The 23,294-nt window shown below is 37.7% G+C and overlaps 1 protein-coding gene across 2 annotated transcripts in view; it reads right to left on the reverse strand.

Annotated features, from left to right (window-relative positions):
- Positions 1-23,294, reverse strand: part of BMP5 (bone morphogenetic protein 5) — a 55,552-nt gene that overhangs the window by 19,495 nt on the left and 12,763 nt on the right. For both annotated transcript variants that reach the window (XM_058836882.1, XM_058836883.1), the window contains 2 exons: positions 11,003-11,195; positions 5,061-5,209 (listed from right to left, as the gene is read on the reverse strand). In XM_058836882.1, the coding sequence (XP_058692865.1) occupies positions 5,061-5,209; positions 11,003-11,195 (342 nt within the window). The remainder of the gene's footprint in view (positions 1-5,060; positions 5,210-11,002; positions 11,196-23,294) is intronic.

Raw genomic sequence — 23,294 nt, forward strand, 5'->3', positions numbered from 1 at the left:
AGCCTTCTGAATGGAATGGAACACAAATGTCATTATCTCTAAAGTAATGGTGTTGAGAAGCAGACGTATCCTTCATCTGTCTGGGGAGCAGGGTGTGGGGTGATTTGCACAGCTGTACAGCCAGGACCAGTGTGCACCAGTGGTGGTAGGAGAAGGGCAGGGAGCCCATTTCACTCCCCTCCTTGGCCCTTCTGCTTAAAGTGAGTGTGTCCTTACTAACAAAGGGTGTGTTCACTTGCTACATGACAACACAATGCAGATCGTGTTTGTGACCCAGATGGAAACAGTGGTTTCACCTATCTGAGCAAATTAAACAGTGCTGGAACTGGATCATCCGCTCTGCTCAGGGTGGGAGTGTGCTCCTGGTGCATTTACACCCTGTGCCAGCTCCACCACAGTCAACAGAACCTCAAAGCAGCACTGCAGCACTGCACCTTTCTCATGGGGGCAGCTGTCACGGGACCACCCTGTTTTGGAGACTGAGAGACTCATCCCTCCAGCTTGTTGCACACCACAGTATTCCTGATCATGTTTAATTTAAAACTAGTGCAAGTTTGGCCAAAGTCAGCTCTGAACCAGAAATGAATGTAGCTGTACTTAGGCAGTGCCTGAGCCCAAGCTAATAAAACCTGCTGAGGGGCAGGATGTATTAGCTCAGGTTCAGTGCTGTGCTAACATGGCTATATGGCTTCCAGATGGCTCAGAATTTAGTCAGAGCTATTGCCTGCCAAAGTCTATATATATATATCAATATAAATACATATTTCCTAAGTTCCCCCACTATAAGGATAGTAATGAAGGTGAAATTGCCCCTCATACTTTGACTTGTAAATGCCAGATCCATCAAGAGGTTTAAAGGTAACACCCCAGCAGCATCCTCCAGAGCACTTGATAGCTACCATGGTCATGTAAGTGAGGTGCCAAGGTTGTCTGGGGTCAGCTGTGGGATAAACTGATGACATTTAGTGTGGTAATGGTGAGGCCAAAACAACATCAAATATACAGTCAAGTCCATGAAGAGGCCAGAGTGCTGCCACAGGTTGTAATGGCTTGAAAGCAAACCAGCCACTCCATGCCACACCAAGAAAGTTGCCTTTCTGAAGGCTTAGTTGGAGAAAGGCACCTTGGAAGATCTAGGCTAAAAGGAAGAGAGACCAAAAAAGAGAGACTGTGTTTTTCAGTTTCTTCCCCAGCATCTCTGGAGAGCTTCACCAATCCTTCATGCAGCATGTAGAGTTAAGAAACAAATTCCCTTCCAGGGGACACACATCAGATAGTACCCAAATTCATGCTGAAGGGAGAACTGGCCTTCCACAGGCTTCACCTGGATTGAGGAATCTATCTTTTTCAAGTTTGCTTTTGCTCTGAGGGAAAAAAAATACTTGAAGTAAGAGTCAGTGTCAGGGAGCTGGGGGTTCCTGCTGCCTGCCCACCTCAAAAAGAAGGAAAGCCCAAATAAACCTTCTATGGCACTACGTGATAACAGAAATCTTAATCTTTGTTTTTTCAAAGTTGACACCAGTTTCCTCCCCTCTGGTGTGCTGGTAGATTTAAAATAAGTGAGAGCTGCTGTAACCTAATAAAAGGCACAGAACTACATGACTGTGGGGCTATTCAGGATGTTGTATTGGGAGCTGTGTATTTAGAATCCATTTTATTCTGCAGATCACCACCAATCACATTGCACATTATCTCCCTCTCCCATTCTCTGTAAACAACTCTAGGTTCTCCTGAGAAATGACAGAAAAAGGATTACTCTTGTAGTTGTTTATACCCCTTCAGCAATAGCGATATTCAGACCACTGCTAATGTCCACTTATAAAAATGCTAAATGTTAAGACAAAGATGCTGATTCACTAGAACAAATTTTAAGTCTTAGGAGACATGGTATATATATGGGGAAAGGCTGCATGGAGCTTTTCAGTTTGTTTGTGCATCTCCATTGATTTTATGCTGCAATTCATCTAACACCCGTGCATCCATCAGCATGAAAAAGATCACCTCTCATTTGAATCACAACAGAGAGTTTTGGTGTCAAAAGCAGGGAATCAGCCAAAAGGGGATGCTGCAGAATGTTGAGGATACACTAAAAAAGAGAATCAAAAAAACCTGATCCTTAATTTACCACAGCCTCAGGGAAACAGTGCATTATATGTTGACAGCTTCCATATGTGTCATGCAAACCTTTACTCTTACTGTTCAAAATAAAATGTCCCATTAAGAGAAAAAGTCTACATTTCATGCTAAAATGAGATGTATGATACCAAATACTGTCCTAAAGAAAAAATAAAACACATTCCAATGTCATGTGGCTTTTTGTACTTTTTTCAAGATTTTCAAAGGGGGAAAAATATGAATTGCAACAACCAGACATTTTTCCAAAGATTTTTTTTTCCCACCGTTATATTAAATAGTTTTTTTATTCCTTATGTAGACATTATTATTATTATTATTATTTTTAGTAGTAGTAGTAGTAGTAGTAGTACATGATCCTCAGGGTTGCAAAGAAATATATCTACACAAGTAATTGCCTAAAATGCCTCTGACAGGTAAGTATAAGAAAGATTACTTTTAATGATAGTGATAACAATATAGTAGCACCCTGGAATCTCAGCAACTATTGGTGCCCCATATTGGCTATATGAATAAATCTAAAAATTAGTATGTATTTACAGACTTGATTATCCAGGACCCCAGTGTAGCACTGGAATAACTCGATCAGGGATCCTCTTAACAGAATCCCATTTAGTTTAATGATCTGTTACAATAGAAAGGTTAATGGATCAGGTCTTATCATAAATATCTCCCCAATTATGGGGACAGAAGTACTATACCTCCTGTAAACTCGGCTGACAGCTGGAGGCATGAAGAAATGTGCTTCAGATCTGCATGGCCTGAAGTTCACTCGAGCCAAGGGAAGGTTTTTCGGTTGATTTGAAGCAGTCCCTGAGCTCTCACAGAGAACTGGTTGGAGGAAAGGTGGGTGCGGTTCTCTGGGTTACAAACCGAGTCCACTACATACTGAGTCGTATAAAAATTCATGTTCCATCTGTACACAAACGTGTCATTCAACTGCTGGTGTTTCTAATAGTTTCCAGAAGTAACAGCAACCCAATAAAAATAATCAAAGCCTTAAGAGCAAAATTGTAAGAGCATGAAAGGATGATTTTGCTTGTGCTAAGCTGAAGTGATGTAGCACAGGTCTATACGATAGTTTTGAAAACTTTAGCCCCTAGAAGTGAACTGCTTGTATGAATAAACTGAAAAAGGGAATAGAAAGTGAGGGAAAAAGCAAATTCCTTCATAAGTCAAATAGGAAAAGTGCAAAAGGTAAAGTTGTTTGTGGCTTTGGAATTTAAAATAGAAAATTATCTATCAGACATTTCTGATCTTGGGAGTAGGACAGTGGAAATATTTACATGAGCTATTCTTTTACAATTTCTTCAGTGTATTAACCTAAAGGTTTCCTTTTATCCATACAAACTTTCCTGTAGTTTACCAAACTGATGTAATTTTGAGGCTAGAACCAACAAATTGCTGGTTGCAGTGTTTCTTAATGAATGCCTTTCATGGATATCTAATTTTCAACAATTTCTGTGTTCAAACCCCCTGAAAAAAAAAAAAAAAAAAAGAAATAATAAAAAAAAAAGGTCAAGGTCAAAAAGGTCAATGGAGTTTATTCTGGAGCAGGAAATCTGGCCAGAAGCCAGGCCACCTAATTTGGATTCCTGACGGAGGTGTCACCTCCCCAGGATTGTAAGAGCTTTAAAATGGCCTCACTAAACCAGGCTGCCTAAGAGATCTACTCCCCGTGCAGCCCAGGCTCAGGAGTGGTGCCTTTGAAGGCTGTGTGAAGGCAGCAACAATGCAGTCTACTTTGCATTGGTGCCCCCCTTGTCCACTGACTGTACTCTGACTGTACAGGTAACATTAGATGAAATGGCCATGAACTTCGGTGCAAGCCTGCCAGACTCTTTTTAAATCCTGCCTAAAGGACAGATTTTTGCTTAACTATCCAGCAGCCAGGGCACTTGCTGAAAAAGTATGAGACGCTTTGTTCACAGCCCAGCTGAGCCTGAGGGAGAATTTAGATCAAAACCAAGGAGAAAATGTAGCCAGAACAAAGAAGGAAAAAATATTAATCCTTACACCAGGGTTTCTTCTGCTACTCATTAACATTATGTCAGCTAAGGTTTAGATTAACTGGCATCATAGATCCCTTGACCTCTGACATAAAAAGCTTTTTGACAAAAAGAGTTAAATCTGAGTTTGCTTGTAAAGTGGTATGGATTAAGTGAACCATCACAGAAAAAACAGTATATAAGTCTCTTTTTATTAGTTTCTAAAGAAGTCTAAGTAAAGAACATTTATTCTAAAAATATTGTTTTGCATTGAGATGCATTTTCAAATTTAATGAAGAGCATAACTATGAATAATGCAGTAGCCCAGTAAATTTGTACTATAACCCTCACAGCTCAAAACTTCAGTTTTGATAGTGGTTTTTTTCTAACTTTTAGCTAACCAAAATTTTCAAGATTTCAGATTTTTAATCCATTTCAAGATAAAAAAACATAACTTTTTTTTCAAATGAAAGAAAACCAGTTCCCACGTTACCCTATTGTTACTCTTTCTTCAACATCTGCTATACCTTCTGAATGGCTCTGAGGTTTATTTTATAACTTTCTTCATGCTTCAGCCCAAGAAGTTCTGCAAATCTGCCTGAGTTTCCTAAATGTAATCATCAGTAGTAAGACATTAAAATGGAACTCAATTTTGTATGTAGGAGCTCTTATCCTGAACCCAATTTCACTTGTTAGTTTTATAATTGACATATTCTAAAGAATTGAAATATAGAAATATATTGAAATATATTGAAATACATTGAAAATAGTAGAAAATTTGCACACCACAACAACAGCAGGATAAGGTTTGTGTTATTTGCTTATAAACTCTCAGCAAATTGTCACCCAGACAAGTTACAAAACACCCATCCAGAAAAAAGTCCCAGCAAGGTTTGACAAGAGCACACATGGCGTTATGATCTACAGTTTCAATCTTACCGTCCCCAGTTTCAACGCAGAGTTGCAAGCCCAGGTTGTTCTGTGGATTAATCACCCAGTGGTTGCTGGTCACAGTAATGTCAAAGACAAACCAGCCCACATCAGAAGCTTGAGCTCTTCTTGTGTCTAACAGGAACAAGTCTGCATCCCTAAGTTAAAGAAAATAGAGAGTCAAGGCATTCAAATATTTTTACCTTTGTCCCTAATTGTCTTGCTGACATTAACTTCTTGGAGTCCAAGTTAATAATGCTTTGACATATCCTCATTATGACACAGTACAGCATGTGCTGTAGCTAATAAGTAGTTGTAAAGTATAATGCAGGTATTTCCCCTAAGAGGCCTTTCTGAAATGAGTTTCAGCATGTAAAATCTATAGCTCTGGAAAATCTGAAAAATACAACTTTCTGATACAACTACACAAAATACATAATTAAGGCTGTGTATAAAAAAATTCATCTTTCAACATCAGGATATATCAGGAAGATTCACTTTTATAAACTTTTCAGCATAAAAGATAAAAAAATGTCAAAATCACTTTCCAATTTCAACTAAAACTCAGAGGCATAGCATTGCTGAAAAGATCTGTTGTTAATAATGTGACGGCAGCTGTATCCTATGACAAAACATGAATAGATGGCAGTTCAGACCGTTTCCTATTACTACAGATGTTTAGAAAATAAGTCTCTATATCAAAGCAGAAATTACATATCTATTCAATAATATAATTATTACATTTTAACCCTCAGTTTCCTGGTATATTTTCAAATTGGTTCCCATGAAATCTTCCAGTAATTCAGAAGGGCTGCTCAGGGGAGTTAGTATAATTGTGTTACCAAATTTTTAGCATGGGTCATTTATTTGTTCTGTTTTCACATATCTTGTGACACAATTGGTTCCAGATCATCATCTGTATTACAAATAATTTACTACAATGACCAGACTAAACCCAAGATATTTAACTCTCATCAGTTTCATTTTACAAGCTTTTACAAAGCAGCATGCATTATTAAAAACTGTTTTCACCATTTAATCTTTTAAACCTAAATCTATAGTTATAGAAACCTATTTCTTTTACACCATAAACAGTAGCCAAAACAATAAGATACAAGAAAAAAATGGTTTATTCTAATTTTTTACTGTAAAAGTCAGCTAAAAGCAGACTTGGATCACATAGATCTCAGAACTGTACTGTTGCCTTACAGACAGAATGAATATATGCTTAAAGGGGAAATACAGACTATAGGAACAGGCTCTTTATAAAAGTGGATTTAAAATAGCTAGTGTCTTGTCACTGTATTCTTACAGTGTTTAATCACAACGACACCTTAGAAAGTTCCTGTCTTATCTAAACATGGTAAATGCACCTAGAAGGTCTGATGAAAAAAGCATCAAATGCACTTTTTGAAACTCTGGTTGCTAAATACTGAGGAAAATAAGACCAAAGGAACTATGACAAGCATATGTTTACTTACATGTGAGATATATCTGAAAAATCAGGCTAAAGAGCTCAGAAATTATAAAGGAAGGTAATTTTAAAACAAATAAAGGAATTGAAAGGGCTTTTTTTTAACGTCACCTTTTTTTCTGTTCTGTTAAAGGATAATCTTTTGCTGGGGTCTTATCACTTTCATTCTAGTAGAACTGTGCTGGTGACCACACAAGGAGAAAACCTACATTCCCCCTCTGGAGTTAACATGAAGAAAAATCTTACAATTCAGAAGAACCTGACCTGCTATGCTAGCACTGAACAAATTAACAATGTCCCACAAGCTCATAAATAGTACCCTCTGGAGTCTTAAATTCCAACTTTTTTCTTCTAATAAGCATTTTTATCAGAACTTTAAACATGAAAAGTTTAATTCGGACTGTAATTGTCTTTGAGATGTTTATTTAGAAGTACTTTTGCATCACTCAGTAGGTTTAATATAAAACTGTAAAAATGTTTGGAATATAAAATATTACAATACCATAGTGAAATAATTCCACACTTGTCTTTTCACCTTCTAGAATACATAATTGTTTTCTCATATAGAGTCTTTCCATTCCAAATTCAGGACAGATACCTAATGTTCTAAAAGTCACAATGTTTCTCATGCCAAATCAGAATAAGGCACTACTAATGGTATAGTCCAGAAATTCTTATGAAGGACAAATTTTTCCTCAATGTGCCTTTTTTCCTTTGTCCTGCAGCAAAAACTCAAACTAAAGTACTTTGGTATTGATATGTCAATTACTTTTCTGTCACCCTGCAAGTATAGTGATCTAGCTAAGGTAATAAACTTTAAAGAGACAGATTGCTTTTACTCATTAACTAAGAAAATGAAACAAAAATGAGTTGGTGATACCTAGAGAAAACCAGAACGGATTCCTGAGAACACATAGAAGAATAGAGAAATGTATCTGGACCAATACTAATGATTTAGCCCACATAACAGCACGTAACTACAGAAATTCAAAGTACTTGCCAGGGAAAAAAACAACTTCTTTCATAACTGATACAGATACAGGGTAAAAACCTGATCCCTGAGAAGGCAGCAGGAGCTCTGGGATCCCCCATTAGCTTATGTCATTTATTTATTCCAACTTCTCATCACATTTGGTGACATTTTTAATTTTAAAATTCTTCTTTATTCTGTGCAATCACACTTAAAATGAAAAACAGCCTAAAATTTGGGCTGAATTTTAAAATGAATTTCTATTTTAAAAATAGCCCACAATACATAATAAAAACCTTAGGCATTATGTCATAAATAGCCTGAAATGTAACAGTGAATACATTTAGGCAGAATACAGCTGATTGGCTTTACCTTTACAGAGGCTGTTTAAGTTTAGTGATTACAGTCTGGTGCCCTGTGATCAGTTTTCTACAGGAGAAATGCTGCCACAGACAAGAATTTCAGCAAAGAGGCTGCCGGCAGAATGTCTAAGCTCCACATCTCCTGGGGCACTTAAGGAAGTAAAGGTGGAACAAACCATCTGTATGTTCCTTGAAACCCAGAACAGTTCTTAATCAGATCAAATAATCATTATGGTGTAATAGGCCATGCCAATAATGCTGTTTTACCTCTAGCCTCATTCTGGAAACCTGCTTTTGTATCTTACTGCCCCTTGCACATTCCCTAATGGGGGAAAAACCAGAGTTTACTTAAATTAGTGGCTAGCTGCCACCAAATCATGAACAGTGATTTGGCATGTTGGGCAGTATTTACCTTTGTCTTGAGAATAGATCCATGTAGGTGGTGGGGCTCCACAGGAAGTCAGCCTGCTATGGGCCATGCTGTACATACTTCCTTAGACTAAATCGAAAACTACAATCCCAAAGGCTGGAACTTCAGCAAACTCCAAGGGAATTAAACACACACACTTCAGTAGCTGTGCTGCCATAGAGACAGAAAATGCCTGAGACTACAGCACAGCCCTTAGTATGCAACTTGGAAACCCTGAACCTGGGCACTCCTTCCCTGAAAGCATAGCAGGACTGTGTTTGGCATTGCAGAGTCCTGTCAGACACCTCTGTTTCCTGTTCAAAGCAAAGGGTGGAGGAGCAGTTGTGCTGTGGAATGTCACTACGGAAGGCTGTGGGACCTTACAGAGTCATAGAATCAGAAAAAGGTTTGGGGTGGAAGGGACCTTAAAGACCATCAAGTCCCAACCCCCTGCCATGGGCAGGGACACCTTACACTAGGGCATGTGGCTCAAAGCCCCATCCAGCCTGGCCTTGAAAGCTTCCAGGAATGTGGCATTCACAACTTATGAGGGCAGCATGTTCCAGTGTCTCCCCATCTTCACAGTTCTCTCACTCTCCCATTCTGTAGTTGCAACTTCTAGAAATTTTGCACCTAAAACTTCATGTACGTATGTAGAACAAACCTGAGGTAACAAAAAGAAAATCACAAGTGAAATCTGGGCCCAAAAGCAAAATATGTGGCTTTGTTGGAAGAAAAAAAAATCTGGGACCTCATCTTGGGGTCTCCAGTCTGGAGACAGCAAGGGACTTGCGGAAAAATGTTATTGTTTCTAATTTGAACAGGGAAGAGCTTGTGGTCTTTTTCCATCCTGTTTCACTGAGGCAGTTGTCTATAATATCTCTACATATGAGTAGAAACTTTCAAAATCAACAATAGGAGAAAAACACTAAGTCTACATCTGAAGCTTCTGTAGTTACACTGATGAAATTAAATGCAATGATATATCATTGCCTGTTCCTCCTTTCAGCATCATGCTTCCATTAGAAGACATGGGGCTTTTATAAATTTGCATTTGAAAATGCAAATATAAAGCATTTATAAATTTCTGTTCGTGCCTTGAAAGAACTCAAAAGCATTGTTTAATGCCTTTGCAGACACAGCTGTCATTTGAACAAGTCAGATAATATTAACTGTGATTTTCATCAGAGTGGTAAACAGTTTTGCTTCCTCTAAAATAGAATACAAACCATCTACTGTGAAAATATTCAAAAACTTCAAAAGAAAACATCAAAAGTATTAGAACAACTAACTTTTCCCATTAGTTCATAAAAATAAATCTGAGTTCTCAGGTGAAGAGCTTTCATCACCTTAGCCTTGACCTGTGCTCTTTAAAAAGATGTGTTTTTTTCCTTCCTGCTTCATTCCTTCTTCCAAGAAGTTTTTTCTAGAACCTATGTTAAAAGAATTTTTGGGAAGCTGAAGATAGAGGTTAAAAAAAAAAAAATAAAAAAAAAAAATCCCACATTGTTTTCTTCAGGCCCAAATTTACTAAGCAAGCAAAAGTTATTCTGGAAGGATGAGTGCTTTCCCTCCTGTTGATTCCATTGGTATAAAACGAATCCCTGTTTTTAGCCATAAATATTTTATAACTTGATGTTCAGAGATCTGACCTGGAGGGTACAAACTCAGAGTTCTGTGGGCAGAAATATTTGAATTCTGGCTGGCCCAGCCTTCAAGCTTATTTCTCATGGGGTTTTTATTTCCTCCAGATTACTCTGCAAGTTTAAGTTGACATTTTCTCTGGTTTTGACAAACCTTCCTGGGATAGAAATGTTTTATCAGTTCCAAGATGAAGAAGAGCTTTTGTTTATCTTAAAACAGAACTTTTTCCCCCCCACTTTTCTGAGAAAAGACATAAACTAATTTAATTTCAATCCCCACATTTTGGGTCTATGTAGTTTTTCAGAAGGAGCTTGGAATTGTACTAGTTTTCAATCATAATTTTCAGGTATTTAGCTACTTTGCCTGTTGAAATCTGATAATTTACTGAGATCTTGTAGAGTCTTGGAAACGTCATACACAGAGCTCTGCAAACTCAAATTCAGGGATTTGCTCATGTGCAACATCATATGTGGCACTTAGGGACATGGTTTAATGGTGGATTTGGCAGTATTAGGTTTATGGTTGGACTGAATCTCAAAGATATTTTCCAATCTAGATGATTCTATGATTTTTTTTTTTAGTTTTCAGTTATGGTGAGCAGCATGTGTTAAGTATGCATATGTCATCCTAAAATTAGTGCTTGAGTTTAAATTACCTTCTGCAGGATTGTCAAATGCAAGCAAAAAAGCTACACTTCTTCAAAAGTAATCAAAGTTAGACCATCTGTCTGTCTCTAGGGAACTAAGTGAATCTTGGCTAGTAGTAACTCAGTGTCAGAAAATGGTACATTTCCCAAAGCTAGACACTTCGACTGCTCATGGGACTCCTCCATTTGCTCACTGAGAACATGAGCCCTCACCCATTCTGTGCATGGGCAGATTATTTGGTGAACTTGGACATAAACCTGGAACAAATTACACTTAAGGTAAGTTTTATTCTAGTTCAGTGTTTGCTGTTGTTGCCTAATTAATACCGCATAAGTGGTAGCATCGATGCCTTGTCAGGTGTACGCTTATGATGGATTATTGCCTCCCTCCTTAATGGCAAATGGGATGGTATGCAACCTGTGGTGAGTCCATGCCAGGAGGGTACCTGTTGGGATACTCCTTGATGATCTGATAAATGCTAATCTGAATGGTTTCATTCTCAAAGCGGCTGTTGCTCCGATCTTTGTATATCCGGAATTCGGCTGCTGTCACTGCCTCTCCATGAGGAATCTGAGTAAGGTCAAAGCGGAATTCCTTGTAGTGCCTTCGGTGGTGGGAGAAGTCCTTGTCCCTTTCAACTGTGAGAAAAAAAATTGAATGCAAATTAAAGATGTAAAACAAACGCCCATTTCCCATGATTAACAGAGCATTCCCTCTTCTTGGGAGTAAACAAACATGACAATATAAAACTGTGCAAATAATAAAACCACAAGCTCAGACATACTTCCAGTTAAAGGAAATTCCACCAGCCCTGTATCTTCAGTTCAAAAGGAAAAAAACCTCCATGGCTTTTATATAAATTCCAGAAGCTGGAGTGGAAAGAATATAAAAAAAAGCTGAAAGGGGTCATGTGTTGTAAAGTAACTAGAAATATGGACAAAATAAAAACTGTGAAAGGATTTAGGACTTCACTGTAGCCATAAGCACAGCAGTAGCAACGTCAGAACTATAGATGACTTTGGAAAACACTAATTGCCTCTAATAACCAGGCTGATGAGAGGAATGCAGCTCATTTCCGTTTAACATAATAAAAGTGGTACTAAAGTGTACTGCAAAAACTATATAGTTAAGAAGCAATTAAATCATATAAATTAACACAAGTTGTACTCTAATGGCACGCACGTCATCTTTCCAGTGGTCAGAAGAAGGAACTGTGGGTCGGGGCCAAGTGGTTCTGGCAGCCCAGCAGCACAGAATGTACAATTCTGGCTTAAACCTGTTCTTGGTGGGCAGGTGCAGCTCCCACTGCTTCTGACACTGCCACAAATTAAAATGAAAAAGCAAACCTCATTATTGCTTAATTGAGGTTTCTACAGAATTTTAAGAGGAACACACCAGAGGATTTTAATTTACAGCTGGCTTGGGTCTATTTCCATTGTCTGCTGCAGTTCTGATTCTGAGTAAGGAGCAACTTTTGCAATGGAATATATGTTTTGATGTGACAACGGAAACTACAGGCCATAGCACTGGCTGATGATCACCTTATGGGATTCATACCTCACATTTTAAGGATGTGGAAAGGAAAATGATCCATGGTTTCCACTTCCACAGAGTACAATGTATCATTGACCTATGAATAAACTGTGCTCCGTGGGAAGACAGAATTTCTCCCTTCTGGAAAAGTTTTACCTGCCTCTTGACATACGTACTTTGTTTTACTGATGATGGACAAAGTCTGAAACTCAGAGTCAGGATTTTGTTTAGATAACCAGCTAAACATTTATGGCTGCACTCAGCTTCCCTAAACACTATCTCCTGAAACCCCAGCTCTTATTGCATTTTAGTCCTCAGATCTGAGGGAGGAACAATGTCAGTTCTGGAAAAGCACACATTTGGATTACTAAATGCTACACGTATAAATAATCTGTAAATTATTACAATATTTATACTTACATGGTCATATATACATCCCTCCCAAACAATTTTTTCTACATACATAATGTGTATGTCTTTGCCTGTATACGCATATGATTATATAATTTTATATATAAAACTACATATCTGTATTATTATAATTTATATCTTGTCTTAAAAAATAGAAATGCACTAAAAGGTAAAAAATAAATTTGGGTTTGCCATATAAGTGTATAGTTACTGACATTTTAAAGAGAGAGCTATTGAACAAAAAGTACTTAACACTATTTTCAGAGCAGTAGTTACTAGTTATGTCACCGGTGGTCATGTAACTAGTCCTTTACAGTGTTCTTCCCTATCACCTTTTCAAAAATGCAAACTCTCCTTGCTTTCATTAGCTTTTATTTTTTTTTCCCTTTTATAAGTACAAATCTGTGTTGCCTTAAGAACCACCAAAAATAAAATATATAGGCTATAAGAACAGTTTATCTTCAGTGAAAATGAACTTTCTCCTGGCTGACAAAAGGAAAATTGTCTGTTAACTGTGAGGCTTGCTTGGCCCAAGTGCATATTTAGTTTACATGGGCTTGCCATTGAACGCTATGTATGTAGAAAAAGTAAAGCAGAAAAGCAGTAGAAGCATGTAAACTGGCTGCTCTGTATCTGAAGATGAATGGGCTGCTACTGAAGAGAAACAGGATACAGTCTATTTAGCAGCTCCACTGCCCGTTTCTAAACTGTGAGATATATACAGAGATCTGGAATAAGGTTTGGAATAAGGTTTTGCTTTTTTTTTTTTTTAAATACCCATGTAAAGCCTTTCATTTCAGAGGAACTTGGCAGAGATTAGCATATGCAAAAGCACTCAGCCCAGAGGGTTTTTACTAGCACAAAGAGTCTGATGCAAGTTTCTGAGGTTATAACTGAGCATTTGAAAACTGTCATGAAACAGATATGTCAATAACCTTCAAATAAGAACTATATATATTTAAGACAGACTTACTGTCTTAGTGCACGCCTTTCTGCTGCCTCTGGATAATATTTTTAAAAAAACTATTTACCAGCATGCACAGGTAACTAAGCACTACTCACTATGAATAAATATTGAATAATCAGACACTGAATAGAAGGTTTAACAATGCCATACTCCGGAACTGATTGATTTTTATTTGGGTTTGAAGCTTCCTTTTGTCTAGTTTCTACCAAGTACTTTCTAATTAGTAACCTCAGTTTAGAAACTTATCTCCCTATATGTTATCATTTGTACAGAAACCTCCACAATACCCCTAACAGTATCAGTGGGGATCTCTCTGGATCACTCACAACTGCTAAAGAATACTGATAGCCACTTTCTGGTAGGCCTCAAATTAATTGTTACAGCTCACACAGATAGTACTTATCTGTGTTTCCACCAAGAAAGACGTAGCACTGTCATCTGAAAGGGACACAAGTTCAAAATTTCTTTGGTTTGAGACAGCATTTACAGGCAGGCCAGGACTTCAGAGTGGCAACAGTCTACAGATGTGAAGGGTTGTAGGAAACAGACACTGAACAACACTGCAAAAACACCCCAAGTCCGAGGAGGTCCCATTCCCTGCAATGAATCCAGAATTTCTATCTGCAAATTTATACCAGCCAATGTGTAAACCAAAATAAAAATACTTACAAATATAGATGTAAATGTAAATACAATTTAAAATCTTGCATTATACAGCAGACTGCCAAAAAAACAGTGATGGTGATGTTGCAATAATGACCAGTGGTTTGAATGGTAGCCAAGTTTAAAAAGTAAAATATTATGTAATGATATTGAAGATTTTATTACTGAAAATAATACACAAATCTTGATCCCTTCTGCATCTAATAAATGCCTCGTCAGGCAAGACTGAATGCTCAGTAGGGTATCTGTCAGGTCCTTTGTCCTGCTGAAATGGCATGAAGCTCAGGGAGGCACCATTTCCAAAATATTTTTATTTCACAGTCAACAGATTTTCAACACTGGCAGCCTGAAAAACACAGGTTAAGATTTTCAAGTGTTAGCTCCTTTCAGAATGTTCTCACGTCATTCCAGCCATGCTCAGTACATCTGCCAAAATGCATTTCTGTGGGACTAATCACAGCATCTATAAACCAGCTGAGCAGAAATCAGTAAGTATTCTTTTATTGGAGGAATATAGTTTTTCTAAGTAAAAAATAAGTAGATTATTAGGGTCAATGCTGATTATGAAAAAAATCTTCCTTTGCTCTCATTGGTCAGGATTCTTAGCACTGACTCCTAAAAATGGTGTTTTTATACCACCTGAAACTAATATATGCAGCACTACAGTTACATCAGACAAATCATGGCTCAAGGGAATATCACAAACACCTGTGTGTAAGAATGATATTTTCCACCCATGTGGCAAGCTGATGAAACATTCACACTGTATTAACACTAAGTCCAGCTCTAAGAAGAAAAAAGTCAAATTTACAGAACCAAGGTATTTTGGAAAAAAGTCTTCTTTTACACCAAAATAAAATGGTGTAAATGTCATTCACTAATTTTCAATAACAAAACTGTTTATTTTATGGGGAAGAAAATAACAACTAAAAAACACCCAAAGCACTTATATGGCTGTATAACAAGTAATTACTATTTTAGAAATTCAGCTATAAATATCTGATTATGTTGCCTGAGCTTAAAAAAATACAAAAACTGCTAGCAATGAGTTGAGGTCAGGTTATAGTGCATGAGGGACTATTAGATGTGCTCTTTCATTAGTGGTTATCTCCACGCTGATATGTGCTTCACTTTTCCTGAAGATGTTGGTGCGTGGCTGTGACACATAGGCAAAGTGAAAGCTGCTTTGGCAAATGGGTAACAAACCAAAGATATGCTGAAAGACATGTTATAATAAGCTGATTTTACAACATAGGTTCCCAGGATTACAACTGGATTTACAAACAGTGAAGCCTCACAAATCAAATTAACGTCACTTTTTAACTACTAAATATATGTGCCAAGGCAAAATGGAGGCTCTTATAGACCTGTGTAATTATAAAGGGTCATTTACACTAATCTCACTGAATTTCACTGTTTGACTCGAAATTCTTTGTATAAGTACTAAGTAAACCAGTCAGTTTTAATCGCTCCAAGGTGATAAAGTTTACAGTAAGCTGATACACTACAAACGACACTCATTTACATCTTGAATATAATGAAATGATAGTTTATCTACAGTGAACACTTGTGGTTATCTGACCAAAACAGGTCAAAGGTTCCAGGCATTTTCTCCTGAAATTACTCAGTGCTGCCTCTAATGACTGATAATTGAAAGCAGAGACTGGAAATATCAAATGTGGTAGGTGACAGATAAGCAACAGATTAATGCAAGTACTCTGTTACAGGACACTGAAAGGTCAGAGGCCCTAGGAATCAGCTATTGTGCTACTGTGAAAAGACAGACATCAAATAGCTGTTTACCTCATTCTTGCTCTTCTCTCTCTCATTCAAATTCCAGTATCATAGATGAGACTGCTTAGAATGACTCACCTTTCATAAATTAAGGCAACAAATGTTTTGTAGGGTGTGTGGAAAGGTGAAAAGTGATTCTAGACAAGCATACAGAGTTAAAAAAACCCACCAAAATAAAACAGCTATGCTAGGTGTAAACATTTTATTGAAAGGCATCTGAGAGAAGTTAAGGACATTCATCAGAATGTCATTCTCAGTTGAAGAGAGACCAGATTACAGATTCTAAAATATGTATTTTGATATTTTTAAGATTTGTAATTTTTTTGGCTTGCAAAAAATGAATATCAACTTTAGAAAATCATTTTATCCAGGCAGGCATACTTTTAATCTTTTCACCCAGGAAGTCCTAAAAATCTAGTTAATATTGAAGTGGCAGCCATTTCATTCTGCTCATTGGTTATTGAATGAGGAGTGCGGTCTTCTAGAAAAGGTTTTAAATCAGGTGGACTTTTTAAATCCAAGAATGAAGGAAAAAAACTTCCCAAAGTGGTTATTAAAAAACCAAAAGGCAGCAGAGAATGATTCTACTTCTCTAAGCACTACTGCTTTACTAGTTTATCTGTTTTTTAGAACGGAAAGTTTCCTGATCTGAACTCAAGGAATCTGAGACATTGAAATTGAACAAAATAGTCACCTGTCCTTAAAGCATTGCTTTGGACACCAGAGATGGCTGCCTGATACAGTCAGTGGAGAGACAATTCTGTTTGTTAAGGGCCAACAGTTTTGTACCAGCCAGTAAACAGAACAAAGGAGTTTATTTACATTTCCCCTTCAGTCCCCTGCAGCTCCAGAAAATCAGACTGAGATAATCCTTGCTCAGTCAAAGAACAGCTCAATCTTTATCAGCTGATCTCAGTGACTGTATCCTAACTGCCAGGATGTCAGTTGCCCAGCAATGGGACATCCTGAGCCATTCCACAGAAGAAATGCAGGGGTTGAGGGCCAAGATGAGAATAAAATAAGGTCTTTTTCCCACATCTGACTATTTTTTTTTATTATTTGACATTAGACATTTACCATTTTTATTACCATAATCATTCAGCTGAGTGTTTTAACTACAAAACTTCAGAGTTACACACCCTATTGCTTGTCTTCCATTTAGGATGAAGTAGTCACCTCAATAATGTGGTGGGATGGCTTGCACAACTGAAGTCCTGTTAAAGATGGCTATAAACCCTTGAAAAGGGATAGGCAAGGAAGGTGAGCCAGTGAGGTAGCCCTCTATATTAGGGGATGTTTTGATTGCCTAGATCTTAATTATGGTGACAACTGGGTCGCGTGTTTATAGGTTAGAATCAGAGGGAAGGCAAATGGCAGATATCCTGGTAGGAGTCTGTTATAGACCATCCAGCCAGGATGGAGAGGCAAAAGAAATGTTCTACAAGCAGCTGGGAGAAGTCTCCCAATTGCCAGCCCTTGTTCTCATGGGGGACTTCAGCTTCCCAGATGTCTGCTGGAAATACAACATAGCAGAGAATAAACAGTCTAGGAGGTTCCTGGAATTTGTGGAAGTGAACACCCTGACACAGCTGGTGAGAGATTCAGCTAGGGAAGAGGTCCTGCTGGACATGCTGCTAGTGAACAGAGAAGGACGGGTGGGTGATGTGATAGTTGCAAGCTTCTTGGGCACAGCAATCACAAAATTATGGAGCTTTAGTGGAGCTTTTAATTCTTGAAGAAGTAAGGTCAGCAGAACCGCTCATTTGGACTCCTGAGGGCAGACTTTGGCCTGTTTAACAGGTTGGTTGGCAGAGTCCCTTGGGAGGCAGACCTGAAGGACAAAGGAGTGCAGGAAAGATGGACATCCTTCACGAGAGAAATCTGAAAGACCAGGAGCAGGCTGTCCCCATGTGCCAAAAAAAATGGCCAATGGAGAAGAGGAGCAGCCTGCCTGAACAAAGAGCTTTGGCTGGAAATGAGACAAAAAGGCAGAGTTCATGCGCTTTGGAAGAAGGAGCAGGAAATCAGAAGGACTACAAGGATGTCATGAGGTTATGCAGAGAGAAAATTAGAAGGCCCAAAGCCCAACTATTATGTAATCTGGGCACTGCTTTAAAACACAATAAAAAGATTACTGTAAATACATCAGCAACAAATGGAGTGCTAAGGAGAATCTCCATTCTATTGGATGTGGGGAAAAACACAGTGACAAAGGATGAGGAAAAGGCTGTGGTACTTAATGTCTTCTTTGTCTCACCCTTCAACAGAGCTGGGCCAGTTTTTCTCTGAGTGCCAGCTCCCTGAGGCTGAAGACAGCTACAGGGAACAGAATGAAACCCTCAAAGTGATGGACTTGTCAGTGAATGTTTAGTACTTGGAGCCAATGATTTTAAAGGCCTTTCCCAATATAGATGGTTCTATGATTCTGTGATATTTTACATAATAAATGTAGTCAGAGGTTGAAAAGAGGAGTCCCCAAAATTACATTCCTCACATACCCTATCTTAGACACGAAAGTCATTGTCAAAAACTTAATCTACATTCAGATCCTCTTCCAACCGGAGCAGAGCTGTTTCCTTTATCACTGGGGATTTTGCTTAATTAAAAAGGGCAAGTCTGGAGAATATTTTTTTCATTGCAACAGTTCTGTTTTAAAAATTGTTTTATTGCTGTACTTTTTATTTTAGTTTCTCTGCATTTATTATTATTATATTAGTTGTATTTAAAGTAATTATGCATTTACAGATGTGGTTTTGAAATAATGATGTAAATTACTTTCACATGAAATATACTTTCTTTTCAAAACACAAAGAGTAAAGTTTGATCGGTCATATGCATAAGCTAGATATACGGCTGTAAATTTAGAGTTATTTCATTAAATTCTTTATTTTCAGGTCAGCTACTGATATCAACAACATCTTCCTGTTTTGTTTGCCAAAATTAAAGGCAGCTTGAAAATTGTTTGATGAAATACTGTGCAGCTAGTTACAGTTTTAATAGATGAAATATTATTTATCAAATCCAAATTTTTAGTGGTAGAACATCCCTTCTATAATTTAATAGACTTACTGAACTGTATGAATTACATAGTAATTCAAATAAAAATAAAGTCAATGAAAAAAATCTTCAACAGTGGCAACAGAATCTAGAGCAGGATGGAAAAGAGAAAACAATAAAAAAATCAAATTAACAAAAAATCCCACTGCCTGGATTTTTTTGAAACAAATATTTCACTTACTTCTTTCTTTAACCCTAAAAGAAATGCATTTCAATATCCCATACTTTATAAAAAAAGAAAAAGCTAGAATATATTAATGTATTTTAAGCAAGCACATAGTATTACATCTTTTGAGAGTGCTGTTTATTATTAAAATGTTAATTTCTTCATTTTGTTATTGTAGTCAATAAGATCTCATAGATCCTTGTCAATTAAAAAAACATACATTTCAAAAACTCCAAATAGTGTAAAGACTAAAACATTATTAAGATGGACTTTCAAATTATGTGATTTATGCTTTCTAATCCTCTCAAAATATGCATGGAACATTTTCACTTTAGTAATGATTGATAGTATCCTGGTAAATAATGAAAGTGATACACCCATGCCTAGTATATAAGTGAATATGCAAAAGGATAAGTTTCCTTTTTCTTTTTTTTTTTTCATGATCTTTAAGAATTAGAATTCAGTTAATAGCTAAAAGCCTCCAGCATTCACCGTGAGAAGGAAAGAGTTCCCAGAAACAGTGTAACCGTGTTGCCTGCCAGCAACTTCTATAAGCAGACACCTAAAGAAGTGCCTCAGTCAAAGAGGCATAACTGGGCTTGGCTTTCTCACACATAATCTTCCAGGTGATCTGGACACTGCGAGATTACCCATGATACCTTCTTGTTACTTTACATTAAAATATGGAGTGAAATAGAAGTTTTAATGAAATTGCTGGTCTTCATTCAATAGCCAATGTTTTGTTAAAAGTTTCATTGCTAAACATGTGTTATTCATTCAATTTACTCTTCTTCCAAGTCAAATGCACTTGCTCAACAAGTCAAAACAAGTGCTGAACTGCAGCTGGTCCAGTAATAATTAAATGTTGGAAGGCTTTCAATTGTTGATTCAAAATAAGTGGGAAAGCAACACCCTGCTTTTCTTATGCTGCCTTGAACCCAGCTAATACAAGAGAAGTAACCAGACAGAGAGATTGAGTTTTAGAAGTGAACAGAACTTTGAGAGTCTAAGTTTGGATATTGTCACAATCCTAAAATAAAATAGTTGGCACCGTGATTCCTCAAAATCTCCTTTTTCTGATGGTTTTGACAGTATAATGCACTGTATCTTTCAGCCTCACAAATGCAAATCTTTCCCTCCAGTTGCTCAGCTGTAGCACAAAGCACAACAAAAGATACAACTGCACACATGTGCTATTTAATCTTTAATAAGTAAGGACCTGTGGTTTCTTACTGTTTTAAGACACACTGTGTCACAAAGGCGCTCCAATCACAAATACATATGTTAATCTAAATCTCCTAGATTTCTGATTGCGTTCAGTTTCATCAGTGATAAATAAATCTTTACTTGGAAAAATAGAACTCATCAAAGATCCCTCTATTACGTAGTTTTGAACATAAATTAGCTAATCCTTATACCACCAAGTCTCAGGTTGCTAATTTGTTCTGCTGCTTTCAATGATGCCTATTTTGCCTCACCTTTGGCAAAGCCAATAAATTTTGATACCATCTGTCAATAGACTTCCATTTTTTTCTCACATTTAATTTTGTTTTTCTATAATCACAGATCATCACAAAGAAAACTAACAATTATTGCCAGGTTTCTGACTGTGTGTGAAAGTCAGGATGTCAGATCAACACAACCTCAAGGTTAACAAATGACAGAAAAAAGATCCCTCTTGGGTTCAGCTGCAACTGAATAGAAACAAAAGTTATACCTCTGGGATCCAATGGTCAGAAAATAGGTGTAAGTTATAACTGTTTTGACACTGTAAAAGTATACAGATGGAACATAACTTCTGAGGAGGGTGAAAGGGCATATATCATCATAGGGCAACTGGCAGGGGAGGAAAAGCTAAACATTAAAGTGCACTCTATCTTCTCACATCTCCTTAGTTTCTGCTCATGTTAACCCTCTGCTCACTTCCAGCCAGAGGTGGCAAGTCACTCTACCATTTACCATTCACATATGTTGTCTAATAAACTCCCTCTATTTTCTGCAGTGGAATTTGTTGGAAATGTTTCCATGGAAGTTGTGTCAGCACACCAAACTGGATATGACTGGATAGGCAATATTTTCTGCTTATTCTGTGCTCACATCAGGGTATTTTAATATTATCCATACCCATTAACACTGACCAAACATTCCATAAAAACAGTCCAGCTGTAACAAGGAAGGAAGCCCTCAAGATCATCTCATTTAGAGAGTAGAAAAAGGCTTCTTTACATACAAGAAATAAAAAAAAAATTGCTAGACTATATTATAGACAGGATATTAAATACAGTTGCAGAAAATAGCTGCTCACAGGCCATGAACTCAGTTATTATGTCAGCTTGGCTCAAATAAAATCAAAAGTCCTCTGATTTTTACTTCAGTTGCACAAAGGTGTATATTGGGATAATTGCTATACTGAGTCACCATCTTAAAATTAAAAATGTAAGGAGACTAAACTTCATCTTTTATAATCTGTTGGCCCTTGTTCTGAAGGTTGGTCCTGCACACTCTTGCTGTTGGCCAACACCAAGGACCCACCTAGGACAGCCTAAGCAGTGGTGCTGAGGAGCAGAGCAATGGTGCCAGAAGCACAGCAGGGGCAGACTCTCACAGACACAACAGGAGGAAGATGAGGAGGAAGACCAGACAGGAGACTTGCCAGGGTAGTGAGGAATGGCACTTTCAGATGTCAGGTTTCAACAGACAGTTTGGGATCTGGCTGTAGTTTTAACAGCTTTTTAATACTGATTCAAAATGTACCCTCTCTGCAGCTCTGTCAGTCTAATCTGATCATAATTTATTCTCACAGAGATAATTTCAGCCCCATATGGAATAAGTCCCCTCAACAAGAAGGAAAAAAACTTGGTTTTTTTTTTTTTTTCCTGAAAGAAGTTTAAAACTTACCAAAGTTAATGATCATTTTGACCCTCTTTCTGGGCAGAAACTCACTGACCGTTAGTGAACAAAATACCTCTGGGTTGGCCATCCAGCATTACATCTGCACTGCCAAAGGAAAGAAAAAATAACCTTCACAAACAATGTGAAGAGCTCAGATTAGCTCCAAGTAACACGGCAGTAGGTCATGATCCCTCACAGTAGGTTCTTTTGGACAGACTTGGGGAGCGAGACACAGGAGCCTCAAAGTGACATAACAAGCAAAAAAATAATTTCCAAATAGAAAGTATGACATTTTGAGCACACAGGACTGTTCGTCCAACAATTGTCTGATGCAAGATCATCACTCCTCTCAAAAAAACCCAATGATTGATGTCAATGTATAAAACAAGGGTAAGGTCCCCCTTCTTTGTAGTTACTCTGTTGTGGAGTCACAGAGGCTGCAGTTGGAGAGGACTTGAGGAGGTCATTTGCTCCTGGCTCAGTCACAGCCACCTAGAGCTGGTTTCCCAGGACTGTGGACATGCTTGTAATAATTCTGTATTTTCAGTGTCATTCCACCTGGGGATGTGTTTCCCATATTCCTCACACAGTTACTTACATACACAGTACCCAAGCTGATTGTAGAGGCATCTACAATCACACTATAGCTGTAACACTTCTCTGGAACAGCAAAGATGGTCTCCTGGAGCTTATACTCTGCTGAGCTGATGTGCCCCAAAAACACCTGTGTGTCTTTCTGAGCAAAAGGTAAGAATGAGCAGGGAGTGGGAACCTGACCTGCAATCATTTTGGTACAACACCACTAAGAACTTTTTACGAACATTTTGCAGCAGCTGATCAACCTTAGCCTTTACCCACACTTGTGCTAAACCTGTGTTTCCACTAGGTTTGGAAGTGACAACTGTTCTTTTCTTTGGGGACAGGCTTATTTTTTTAAAAAAAGTAAAAAGCCCCATTTGTCAATCTGGAAGCATCACAGTCTCTTCTTTTGGAGACATGCTTTCATTGCCATTTTGATGAAAACATGCTCCCTACCTGCAGACAAGGAAAAGCAGCATGATGTAATGGAATTTGTGGTAAATCTCACTGATATAATGATGTAATGTAAATGATACAGTGATATGTCAATAAAAGAAGCTTCATTACATGCAAACACGCATGAACAGGTCATAACTTGTTTGGAAGCTGTGCCCATGGAGACAAGATTTCTGTTCAAGAGTGTGCCTGTGTACTAGTTCCAGTTGAGTGATGAAC

The sequence above is a fragment of the Poecile atricapillus genome, chromosome 3, assembly GCF_030490865.1.
Source record: "Poecile atricapillus isolate bPoeAtr1 chromosome 3, bPoeAtr1.hap1, whole genome shotgun sequence".
Classification (NCBI taxonomy): domain Eukaryota; kingdom Metazoa; phylum Chordata; class Aves; order Passeriformes; family Paridae; genus Poecile; species Poecile atricapillus.